The sequence below is a fragment of the Trichosurus vulpecula genome, chromosome 8 (assembly GCF_011100635.1).
Source record: "Trichosurus vulpecula isolate mTriVul1 chromosome 8, mTriVul1.pri, whole genome shotgun sequence".
Lineage (NCBI taxonomy): Eukaryota > Metazoa > Chordata > Mammalia > Diprotodontia > Phalangeridae > Trichosurus > Trichosurus vulpecula.
Genome location: NC_050580.1, coordinates 256,979,239 through 256,991,964, shown reverse-complemented (window position 1 = coordinate 256,991,964; position 12,726 = coordinate 256,979,239). Strand labels below are relative to the sequence as shown.

At 35.5% G+C, this 12,726-nt stretch overlaps 1 protein-coding gene across 1 annotated transcript in view; it reads right to left on the bottom strand.

Moving 5' to 3' along the window:
* Nucleotides 1-1,106: 1,106 nt before the first annotated feature.
* Nucleotides 1,107-12,726, bottom strand: part of TC2N (tandem C2 domains, nuclear) — a 36,368-nt gene continuing 24,748 nt past the window's right edge. The window contains exons 11-12 of the mRNA XM_036737307.1: nucleotides 5,019-5,218; nucleotides 1,107-2,999 (exon numbers count right to left, since the gene is read on the bottom strand). Coding sequence (XP_036593202.1) covers nucleotides 2,889-2,999; nucleotides 5,019-5,218 — 311 coding nt within the window. The 3' untranslated portion in view covers nucleotides 1,107-2,888. The remainder of the gene's footprint in view (nucleotides 3,000-5,018; nucleotides 5,219-12,726) is intronic.

Sequence of the window (12,726 nt, the reverse complement as noted above, 5' to 3'; positions counted from 1 at the left end):
CTTTCTGCCTTTTCCCCACTCAGTCCTTCCATCTTCCATCTCCATGCACCAGCCAAACAAAATCAGTAGTTGCTCCCCAGACATAACATTCCAACTCACACTGCCCCATTACCCAGTTCCCAGTCAGTACAGGATTCCTGCAGTGTCAGTTAGAAGCCAACTCCCAAACCGCTACTTCTGCTTCCCAGAGCCCCATTTTACTCTATCTCTTGAACCCTCAAACCTCTTGGTAGGGATCCATCTGCCCTCCCATTACTCCCCAAAGTTCTCAGGACCTTGCCATGTTCTCTGCTACTTTCCTAAATACTACCTGGCCCTTCCATCTGTTATGAACTGAATCTGGGTCCTCCTATATGTGTTGTCCCCGCCCCCCCCCAGTTAGAACACGAGAGAAAATGGAAACTATATATATTAGCACAAAAGCTTCACTTAAGTTACTATTTAATAAATGTTTTGGATTCCACTGCATTTTATCTTCCATGTCCATGAATCTGCATAGACTTCCATACCTATAATGTACTCCTGCCTCATCTCCCCATTTGGAACCCTTCTCTTTCTACAACTATCAGCCTATGTGTGTCTCTTCCATAAAACCTTCCCCAATCCCTCCAATTGAAATAAACTTGGCCTCCATAATTTTTTCTTAAGCACTTTATATGGATCTCTTGCTTAATTCCATTACATTCAATATTGTTTCTATATACATGTTGGTTCTTCTCCAGTAAAATACAAATTCTTTGGTAGTAGGGGCTACCTGATTGCTTTTTATTAGTTTTTAGCCATAGAACCTGACACAGTGAATTGAATATTTTGGATGCTTAATACTGTCAAATTCAATTGAATTAGCCAGGTGGGTAACAAAATGTTTATTTTCCAGGTATCTTGGAAAATATCTATGGCACATATATAGGGAGATATAGGTGGGGACCATGCAGTCTGGTCCTCCCACTGAACTCAAATCCGACTATGAATAAGACATCACAGACTAAGATGTTCTAGTTCTCTTTTCTTCTCCTCAATATGAACTTTCCATAATTCCATATATGAAAAGAATGAAAAGGCATTTATTAAGTGGTGTACTATATGCCAAACATTGTACAGAGTACTGGGGATACAAATAGAAGAGCAAAGACATTAAATAAAAGACAAAGATCTGACTGAAATTCATTAACAAATGCACAAAATGGTAATAATTAACATTAACAGATAACACAAAACTGCTAAAATAATTTTCTTCAAATTTATCTATTTGCATACTTCTATAGCATGCATTAACATAATTCTAATTTCTAAAAAGAAATATGGAATAGTAACAAAATGGCATCTCTTCTTAAAAAGTCAAGGTGAACACTGTCCTTTCTATGATCATCTTCCCCAAAATAAAAAAATGATTGGTTAGCGTGTATGATGTCAGGGAATTCCTCCCACCACCATCCCTAATGCCCTTGTACAGTACAGTGAATGCTGCAAAGAATAAGGTGAAGGAGTAAAAGGCAGGGGGAGTGAAGGGAATATAATACATTTTGAGGAAAAAGGAAAAGGCAATGAAAACCAGTGCTGAAGTGGGAAATATGTATTGTAACAAGTGAGTTTGTAAGAATAATTAATGAGCTGTACAAGGATACGTGGAATGAAAAGGGAAGTATGTGGCTGAGTTGTGGCAGAATGCTCATACTTTCTAAAATAATTACCAGCTGTCAAGAGAACAAACCAAAATGATTGCAGAGCACTTGGTCTACATTACCAATAACCAAAACCATGAGTTTTGGGGGTTTTCTCCCCAAGATCTTCATATTCAAGATGCTATTATGACCAAAGACAGTTTTCTCTCTCTCTCTGCCAGCAACTCCTATGTCCAACTAAGATGAAATTTCTTATCCAATATATTCTAATGAACACTTGAGAACAAGTTCCAACAATAAATATTTACTTGTAGCTTTGTATAACTGTGTCTGCCTGTATGGAAACACAGGAAAATATTCCAACTCACAGGAAAAGTGATTCATGTTTTAAAAAAAACAACATGGAAATGATTTATGTCAAATGCTGAGTTTTCCACTTATCCTCACTTCATTCTTTTAATTAGGACTGGCCACATGGATGCTGATCTCATTTTAACTTAATACCAAATGAGCAGTAAAATACTTGAAGGATGAAAGCACAGACATTTGGCCAAATTGGGAAAAAACCTAAAATCCATGGATTCTAGATCTTCAATTAAATTTCAATCTTCTGAGGATTAATTTAGTTTCCTTAAGTTCTTATTTCAGAGAGCAAAGGCTCATTAGCTTTTGGAGATCACATAGCTCTTACAAAGTGGCAATGTCATGCATTATGAATAAAGAGATTACAAAATATGAGTCAAATTTTCTTCAAATACACAGAAAATGAAAAAGTCAGGGGAAAAGTATTTCATTAAATATATTTGGCCTTTTGGGAGAAAGTATGTATGTGAAGATATTCCACAAAACAGAGACAGTCAGTGATTACAATGACTGAAGTATTTGGCAGCAAAAGCCTTACAATCTCATACTAAGTGTTATCCGAGACTTGATTTCAACATATAAGCTTTGAAAATAGATCTTTAGGAAAATGGCAAATACAGAGGAGCAAGATCTGGATTTGGTGTTCTCATCTAATTTGAACTATATTGTGTCGCCCTACTAATACCTACCAGTCATTTTATTGCCTGTCTTCCCATAGTTCTGACATATTTTGCACAAATCTTTCTTTTCTGGTAACAATCATTATTTATTAGGTTTAACGACATGAAGAGTGTCGTGAAAGACAATGGTTTTCCTTTTCAAAAATGATTTTAAATTTTTGAAATCACAAATATTTTCTACAAGAATTCTAAAGTCCTCTAGCAAACTCATTGTTTAAGATCTTCAAGACGGATGTAATTTGTGCCATTTGATAACAGCCTTTTCTGGATTTGCAATCGTTTCTTTCCATTGGTTCACAGCTTCAACACAGTTGCTGTCCTCACTTATCCAAATCTATAAAAAAAAAAAAGTTAATGATGTAGTCAATTAATCAGTGACAAAGCTAATTGCTAGTCTTAACATCAAGAATTCTTAAGAAAGACTGAGTTGTTCATTTTGGTTTACATATTGTCAATTAAGCATATTTTAATTGTTCCTGAAACTTTGGGATTTGGAGAAAATGGTAAAAGATCTGGGTATATGTAGTATAGAGAGGACCCTGAGCATGCTGGGTGAAAGAATTTGGAAGATAGGACATAAAGATGGTGGCAGATATTCTCTATGGCTCCAGAGGCACCAACAACAAAAGAAAACACAACAAATTTAAAGCTAGCCATGGTGTAAATGAAAGAGCATTTACCGGGCACTCAGGAGACTTGAGTTCAAAAGGTGCTACCATCTAATGATGCAGAAATGATTCCAACTTTCTGCATCTTAATTTATACAATTGTAAAAAAAAAACAAAAATGGGGTTAGGACTAGATTGTTTCTAAAATATTTTTATTTCGATAACATTTTATGATTTTATAATTCTTCAATGTCCCAGCGCCATACTTCTTTTTTTCTTTACCTAAAATATTTCTGGGTTGCATGGCCCCTTACAACAATGGAAAACACTTTCTAAATAAGGGTTAAAGAATACCAACAAAAATAAATTATGAACTGAGGAATATATATACTCTAAAATATAAAGTTGACACAAAGTCTTGGGGAATTTTTGTATTTTGAGAATCATATATACCACTAGAAACAATATTTTGTAAAAAATGAAAAATTTAAATTAGAGGTATACCTTTTAAAATTTTGGTAACTATTTCCTATGGAAATACTTATGATTAGCATAAAAGTGCACAGAACATCTCTTACAAGTCCCCTATAAAATAGAGAAAAGGAAGACAATTTTGTGAAGAATCATAAAGTCTTATTTTAGGATCTTAGGCTTTATTATACAAATTATTGAATATTTTTAAATAGTGCCTGAATAGTATCATTTAGACCATCATCATAGAAAGTTATAAAATAGAAAAAGACATATCTAAACATCATTTCATGTACTGGCAAAAGTTCAACAACTTTTTTTTCAAGCTACAAAGTCTAACAATTTATTCACTCATATGTAAACAGACCCAGATTAATCATAAAATATGATTTGGAAAAGAACCAAACGTTTGATAACACATCTCAATGAGAGTTCACTTGCACACATTTTCCCTCTCCCATAAGGGCTGTTCATCAGAAGCACAGTCTGATCCTGCCTCTTACGTAACATTCAGCTCTATAACCTTACTAATGTTCATGTCTTCCAACGGCTGGTTGTCTCCAGTGGATCCAGTATATATCTTATTTATACATCGTTCTTTCATATTGTCTCACCCATTAGACTGTGAGTTCCCTGAAGGGAGGGACTTAGTACAGTTCCTAGTACAAAAATGCTAGCTTACGGATCACAAAACTGAAAAAAATCTTTCCTATTTTAATAGAAATCCTGACTGATTGAGGCATTTCCACCAAACATACTGACATTTTATGGATAAACTGTACCTAGTAGGCAAGTCTTTCATAATATCTGACTTTTAGCTAGGACTAATCAGTGGTTTGTCTTTTGTAGCATTAATCCGAACTGCTAGACTTTCACTACACAAGACCCTACGTTGACAATAATAGCTAGCATTTATATAGTACCTACTGGGTGCCTACAAATATTGTCTTACTTGATCCTCACAACAACCTGAGAAAATAGGGGCTATTATTGTCCCCATTTTACAGATGAGGAAACTGAGGCAAAAAGCAGTTAAGTGCCATGCCCAAGGTCACACAGCTAGTAAATTTTTAAGGCCATCTTTGAACTCAGAAAAATGGGTCTTCCAGGCTCCAGGCCCAATGCTCTAGTTACTGCCCCACCAAGGTGCTCAAAGTTAAGGAATTCCTATGAAGTCCTCCCTACACAAATGAAATGTGTCTGAAATGCAATGAAATGTAGCCAGATGACAAAAGGATAAAGTCCCAAAAGGTTAAAAGAAAATCAAAACTAACCTGTCCTACAAAGTGTTTTCTTCTTACTGAGCTCCGACTATAAAGCTTGATGAGAAAATTAATTTCTTTCTCATTCTGTGTAAATGGAAAAATCATTGTTTCTCCCCACTTTACTCTTCCATTGTTGGATTTTAGCAGACGAGTCTTCTTCTTGTAAATCAAATCCGTTGAACTAAACATTGCCACCTTCACGAAGAAATCTAGAAAATAAAAAAAAGTGAGAAAAGGTTGTTTTATTTTGAAAGTAGAGAAATGACAGGCCAATGTACTTTAAGTAACTATAAACATTTCCCTATCAAAATGCTGTCAGATAGGGAGTACATACATCATCGCCCTCACTTTATACATGAAAAACCTTAGTTTCCCTAACATTAGTGGCTCACCCGTGGTCAAACAGCTATTGTCAGACATGAGATTTGAACCTGGGTCCCCTAACTTCTGGGTCCAATATTCTTTCTATATCATTACATGGTCTTCTCATATGAAATGATCACAAATTAAAACTTCAGAACTTTTCTTTGGGGGGAGGGGGAGATACCGTCAAAAGTGATAGGCCATCATTAAATTCAAATTTTAAAAAAAACTCAAATTACTAAAATAATAAGAAATAGAAGATAATGATGAAATCAAGAAAATTATCAAATACTGTATTTTTGGTATTAACTCAAAATTCTGTGCAGTATCATACGAGAACAAAATTATAGCCAAGAACAACTTTTTGCCAATAAAAATGAGAATTGAAATTGTTCTTGCTGTTCTTGTTCTTTGGTCATTTTAGTTGTGTCTGACTCTTTGTGACTCCATTTGGGGTTTTCTTGGCAAAGATACTGGAGTAGTTTGCCATTTCCTTCTCCAACCCATTTTACAGATGAGGAAACAGGGTTAAGTGACTTCTCCGTGGACGAATAGCTAGTTAGTGTCTAAGGCCGGATTTGAACTCAGATTCTCCAGCACCAGTGCTCTATCCACTGCAATACCTAGCTGCCAAAATAAATAGAGGAACATCTATAAAAATATAAAATACCACAACTGACAAAATAAGAAATAAGTGGCAAATAGAGCAATCTCAGAGAGAGAAATCAGGTAAGTCAGTCACAAATGTCCCACAAATATGCCAGGACTACATGGATTCATGAGTGAATTTTTCCACAACTATAAAATATTTAATTCAACAAACGTGTTCGAGATACTCTATAAGAAGCTCTCAATAAAAATGTTTTAAAGTGAAATAAATAAATAAGACTTCATCCATGCCTTCCAGAACCTTGTAATGTGACAAAGGGTTAAGACATATATCAGGGGAGGGGAAAAGGGGGAAAAGAGGAAATGAGCCAGCAAAGGAAACTAAGAAGTAGTCAGGCAGATGTGAGAACCAGCTTAGAAGAGCGACGCAAAAATCCAAGGAGAGAGTGACACGGGAAGTTATCTCCCCTCATCCCTCCATTGTGGAAAAGGATGGGGGATGGCACAGGGCGAAATGTTTCCCAAAGTGTCAAACTACATATAATATTTGGGGGTTTGGGTATGTTGGTTAGTTTTGTTTTCTTCCTTTCTTCTTTTTTTATTTTTAAAAAAATCCCATTTTAAGGGACAGATTTCTGGAGGTAGAAAGGGGAAGGGAAGTAAGAGGAAACTGATGAGACGTAAGAACAAGGGGAAAAAAATCAGTAAAAATTTACTTTAAAAAAGATCATTGGTAATGATGGAAAAAAAACAGTGTCAGTCAACTGGTAGTGTTAGAATTCTCCCAAGTGTGAAGAAGTGAGTTGGTGCAGTGGATAGAGTACTGGGCCTGAAGTCACAAAGATGCCTCTTTCTGAGTTCAAACCTGGCCTCTGACATTTACTAGCTATATGACCTGGGACAAGTTGCTTTACCCTGTTTGCCTCCATTTCTTCATCTGTAAAATGAGCTGGAGAAGGAAATGGCAAACCACTCCAGTATTTCTGCCAAGAAAATCCCAAAATGGGGTCACAAAGAGTCAGACACAATCAAAACAACTGAACCAGTAGGCGGCTGGAAAGTGGGAGGAGGCAGGCAGTCTGGGCAGTAACTTCAAGGCATTTGGCTATAGAAAAGATATAAGATGATAACCTGGAGGGAATGGCAGCCAAGCGAAGAATTAAAAGGAGATCTGGGCATGTATATAAGGAGTATGTAAGGGAAGGAAACTGAAGCCGGTAGATAAAATGATTAAAAAGAAACCGAATAACTGATGGGGAAAGCTCCTAGAGAAGACAGCATTAAGGGCTCAGGTGGAAGTCCCTGGACCATAACGGTCACTTGTTGCTCAGAGAATAGAGCAAAAGATGAGATGACAGAACAAAATAGATAAAGGGGCATTGAAATATGATTTAAAGGGGAAAAAGGGAGCTCCCAACAGATGGACTCTATTTTCTCAGTAAAAGTAGGAGTTGAGGTCATCTGCTAGGATGCAAAGGGGAGGGCTTAAGGGAGAAAAAAAGTTTGAAACAGCTGTGATGGGTAAGGACAAAAAATAAAAGGATTGTTATGCATCAATGAGAATCCAGGTGCAATTACATAACAAATTTGTGGCGGACCATAGTCAGAAAGGTTTGTGACTTCCTCCAACAGTTTACAGCAACAGGCGGGTAGGAGCAGACAAGACAAAGAGCAGGAGTAATCAAGAGTTGTGGTTTGGCAAGACAAGAAGAAAAGGGGGAAAGGATTCAAGGAAACGGGATCATGAAACTGGCTTACTATAGTCCAGATGGCGAAGTGAGGCTATAACACCGGTAATGGACTGGGAGAAAAGAGTTATGGGAGGAATGAGCATCATGGGGAGTTTAGATTTAAGAGTGAAAAAATGAAGGACCAGGAAGTTACAATCAGAAAGAGAAATTCCAGAATTCAGGATTATGCTTTACATCACTGAATTTCTGGAGACTGATGAAAGACTAGAGAGAAAAACAGTAAGTAATTATAGAGATATTTACTACTCATGGTTGGGCTATGCCAATACAATAAAAATTATAGTGCTTTCCAAAATTGATTTACAAATTAAATTACTAAAGGAATACCTTTCAAAACTAGACAATAGAATGATAAAATTCATTTAGAAGAAAAAGAGTAATGCAAGAAAATCCAAATAAAGAAACCACGGCATTATCAGATCCCAAACATAACAGCTGTCATCAAAACTACTTGGAACTGGGGACAGCTAGGTGGTGCAGCGAGTAGAGCCTGGAGTCAGGAGGACCTGAGTTCAAATCTAGCCTCAGACACTTGACACACTAAGTGTGTGACCTTGGGCAAGTCACTTAACCCCAACTGCCCTTGCCTTCCCCCTTCCCCCCCCCAAAAAAACTACTTGGAACTGGTTTTTAAAAAGTACAGCAATGAACTATGTAAGTAAGCAAAAAATATAAGTAACCAAAAACAATATTCTAGTGGTTGATAAATCCAAGAACATAAATTACTAGGAAAGAATTGCCTTTTCACAACTTCTGAGAAAACTAGAAATAGATGCTCTAACACCATATTTTACGATAAGTTTAAAATGAATATACGACCCTAAAATAGAAGGCTATAGCATGACAAAAAAAAAACACTAGAAGAGAACAAGATCATGTCCTTTTTGTTACTCAGGCTGGGGAAGAATTCTTAACCAAACAATGAAGAGAATATATTATAAAAATTAAACTTACTGGAAATGCATCTAGCTTATCCTCATTACATATAATGCTTGCTGATGGTTTTAGATACATTACTTATCGTTTTAAGGAAGACTCTGTTGATTCATATACTTTCTAGTGTTTTTAGTAGGAATGGGTGTTGTATTTTGTCAAAAGCTTTTTCTGCCACCTATTGAGATAATCATATGGTTTCTGCTAGTTTTGTTGTTGATATGATCAATTATGCTGATAGTTTTCCTAATACTGAACCAGCCGTGCACTCCTGGAATAAATCCTACCTGGTCATAGTGTATTATTCTCATGATAGGTTGCTGTAATCTTTCTACTAATATTTTATTTAAAATTTGTGCATTTATATTCACTAGGGAAATTGGTCTATAATTTTCTTTTTCTGTTTTGACTCTTCCTGGTTTAGGTATTAGTACCATATTTGTGTCATAAAAAGAATTTGGTAAGATTCCTTCTTTGCCTATTTTCCCAAATAGTCTATAAAGTATTAGAATGAATTGTTCTTTAAATGTTTAAAAGAATTCACTTGTAAATCCATCTGGCCCTGAAGATCTTTTCCTAGGGAGTTCATTGATGGCTTGTTCGATTTCTTTTTCTGAGATGGGATTATTTAAGTATTTTACTTCCTCTTCTGTTAATCTGGGCAACTTATATTTTTGTAAATATTCACCCATTCAAATTTATGGGCATACAATTGGGCAAAATAATTCCTAATTATTGTTTTAATTTCCTCTTCATTGGAGGTGAATTCACCCTTTTCATATTTGATATGGTAATTTGGTTTTCTTGTTTCTTTTTTTAAATCACATTGACCAAAGGTTTATCAATTTTATTGGCTTTTTTTCTTCATAAAACCAGCTCTTGGTTTTATTTGTTAGTTCAATAGTTTTCTTGATTTCAATTTTATTAATCTCTCCTTTGGATTTCAGTACTTCTAATTTGGTATTTAATGGGAATTTTCAATTTGTTGTTTTTCTAGTTTTTTCAGAGGATTTGGAGATATAAAACTTCCCCTAAGAACCCCTTTCAGTGCATCCTGTAAGTTCTGGTATGTCATCTCATTATTGTCATTCTCTTGAATGAAGCTATTGACATCCAGAGAAAGAATTACAGAGTCTGAATGCAGATTGAAGCAAACTGTTTTCTCTCACTCTCTTTTTTTTGTTTTGTTTCTTCTTTCTCATAGTTTATTCCATTGGTTATAATTCTTCTTTACGACTTCACTATTGTGACAATAAGTTTAATGTGAAGGTATAAGTAGAACCTGTATCAGACTACATGCCATCTTGGGTCAGGGGGAAAGAGGGAGGGGAAGAAAATTTGGAACCCAAAAACTTGTGAAACTTAGTGTCGTAAACTAAAAATAAAAAAATAAATTTAAAAAATTAAACTTACAATTCTCACTATGTGCAGTTAAGAAGTTGGGGACAAATCAAATCAATGAAGATATAATTCAAAATGAAAAATTAAGTGTGGGGAAATTTATTTGCATCAAATATTACCAATAAAAGTCTAATATACAAAATGTGCAAGAATTACCACAAATATATATCATTCTGTAAAAGGTAAGTGGTCAATGGATATAAACAGCTTTCAAAATAAGAATTGCAAACCATGGATGAGCATATAAAATTATATTCCAAATCACTTAATGGCAAAAAGAAATATGCCAAAACTCTGCAATTTCACCTTGTTCCAAGCAAACTGAAAAAAAAAAATGAAAATATGTGAGAACATCCATGTTGTAGGAACAATGGGAAGACAATCATTCTGAATTTCAATTTGAAATCATGCAAGAAAAGTGACTAAATCATCCATTCCTTTTGACCAAGCACATAACCCAAAAAAGCCAGACTGTAATAAACTTCTAATATATACCAAATAATAGAACCCTATGTGGTAGCAAATAATTGTAACTTAACTTTAACTATTATTATCCCTACTTGTTGATGTGAAATCATTTTTAAAAAACTAAGAACGTAAATTTAAAAAAAAACAAATCAAGAACATGAGGAATAAACACGGAAAATTTTGCATGAATTAATGCAAAATGAAATAAGCAGAACTAATAGAATGATGACAACAACAATCCTAATGAAAAGATCACTAAAATGAAATTGAAATCTGAGTAATGAAAAAAGCAGTGAAGGTTCTGGAAAAAAGATTTTTAAAAAAGCCATAGCTACTTCCTCACAGCAGAGAGGTGTGGTATTATTGCTGGTTATTATTATAACTATTATTATGTGTCATACTATTAATATTATGATGATGATAATGATGATGATGATGATAGGTATTAAGGACACAAATACAGAAGTGAGATAGTTCTTAAGTTTACATTCTAATAGAACATGTATATATATAGGGAAATAGTCACCAGGGAAGGGGTTTTGTTCTAGAAGCACAGGAATTGTGAGTAAGGCCAGAGGGAAGTCAAGTAGCATGCCAACTCTTGTAGTAGTGGTATTGATTTTACATTGGGGCCAGGGCAAGAGGTAGAAAGAGGAAGGGGAGGGAAGACATGCAAAGGCCAAATGGCCCAGGAAAAACCCCTGGCTTCCTGGTAGGAGGCATGTGCAACATAGTCTAGGGCCAGCTGGATACGATAGCTTAATTGAATTTTCACTCACCCACCAACCTATCAGAATAGCTCACCCCCAGGACAGAGTTTCAGCGTTGAGTAGATATACTCTCTCAAGAAGATGAGGTCTGGTCCTGAGGGTTGCTATTCCAGGTGGGGAGGAGGAGGACAGCAACTGCAGGACAAGGGGCCAATCAATCAGGGGCACTCTGGTTTCCTCGCAGATGACTTAATAAGAGGAACAACCTGATATAGGAAAAAGATCTCACAGAATTGGAGAATCTTGGGAGTTGCAAAGATTCCTCTAATTAAAACTATATCTGAACAGGATGGGCTCATAGATTTAGAACTAGAAGGGACCGAGTCCAGTAATCCATCCAATATGCCAGGTCAAGCCACCTAGAAAGAGCTGATTGTTAAAATTTTTAGTGTAAGCATTGACACCTCAGAAATTGGCAAATGCAATAAAATCAGGGTTTGATTTACTGTTTTGTTGATTGAGCTTTAAAAGATGATGGAGAAAATGTGAATAACGCAGATTAAATTTAAGAATGTCATGCCTTTTTAGAGAGCTAGTCATTAAACACTTACCATCATACTGCTGCCTCTAGTCATGGTGAACTCATTATTTCCTGAGATGGGAAATTGCACTCTTAGCTCTAATTTTTAGAAAAACTTCCCTTACATAGGGTCAAAATTAGCCTTTTCTGTAATTCCCTATACAAATAAAGAACAGCAATTGTTCTGCAACTTATTCTCTTCCAAAGCCTTGCAATTAGAGGAGGAAAATCTTTTTTCCCTATCTATCCTTTTCATTTGGGAGCCCATCTATCAACACACGCTTCCCACACATACACACAGAAAGATGTAATCATAGCTAAAAAGTATAATAATAATAAAACAGTTGATATTTATTTTGTACTTTGTGGCTAAAGAGTACTTTGACCTTCTTTATCCCATTTGATCCACAAACAGTTCTGTGAAGAAAGCAGTCCAAGGATTATCATGCCCATGAAGTTTAGAGAGTTTAAACAACCTGCCCAAAGATGTGGGATGGCAAAGTCAGGGCACAAATCTACATCTAATGACTCCAAGCCTCAGTTCTCTTCCTACTATGCCATCCTGCCAGAAGAATGCATAAGAGCAAGGCTAGCAACCTATCTGAATTAAGGAAAACAATTACATAATTTTTTTTTACTTTTTAAAAGAAATATCTCATTTTATCCTCACATCCATCCTTAAGGTAGGCACTACTATTATCTCAATTTTACAGTTAAGGAAACTGAGGCAAACAGAGGTTAAGGGATTTGAACTTGGGTCTTTCTTTCTTCAGGTCCAATACTCTCCACTGGGTTACCTAGTTGACTCATCTATTATGTTTTTAACTAACATACTAAAGTGCTTAAGTCTCCTTCAAAATCTTCATAATTCTAGAACTACCTCTGCCTTCTCTTCTAATTAA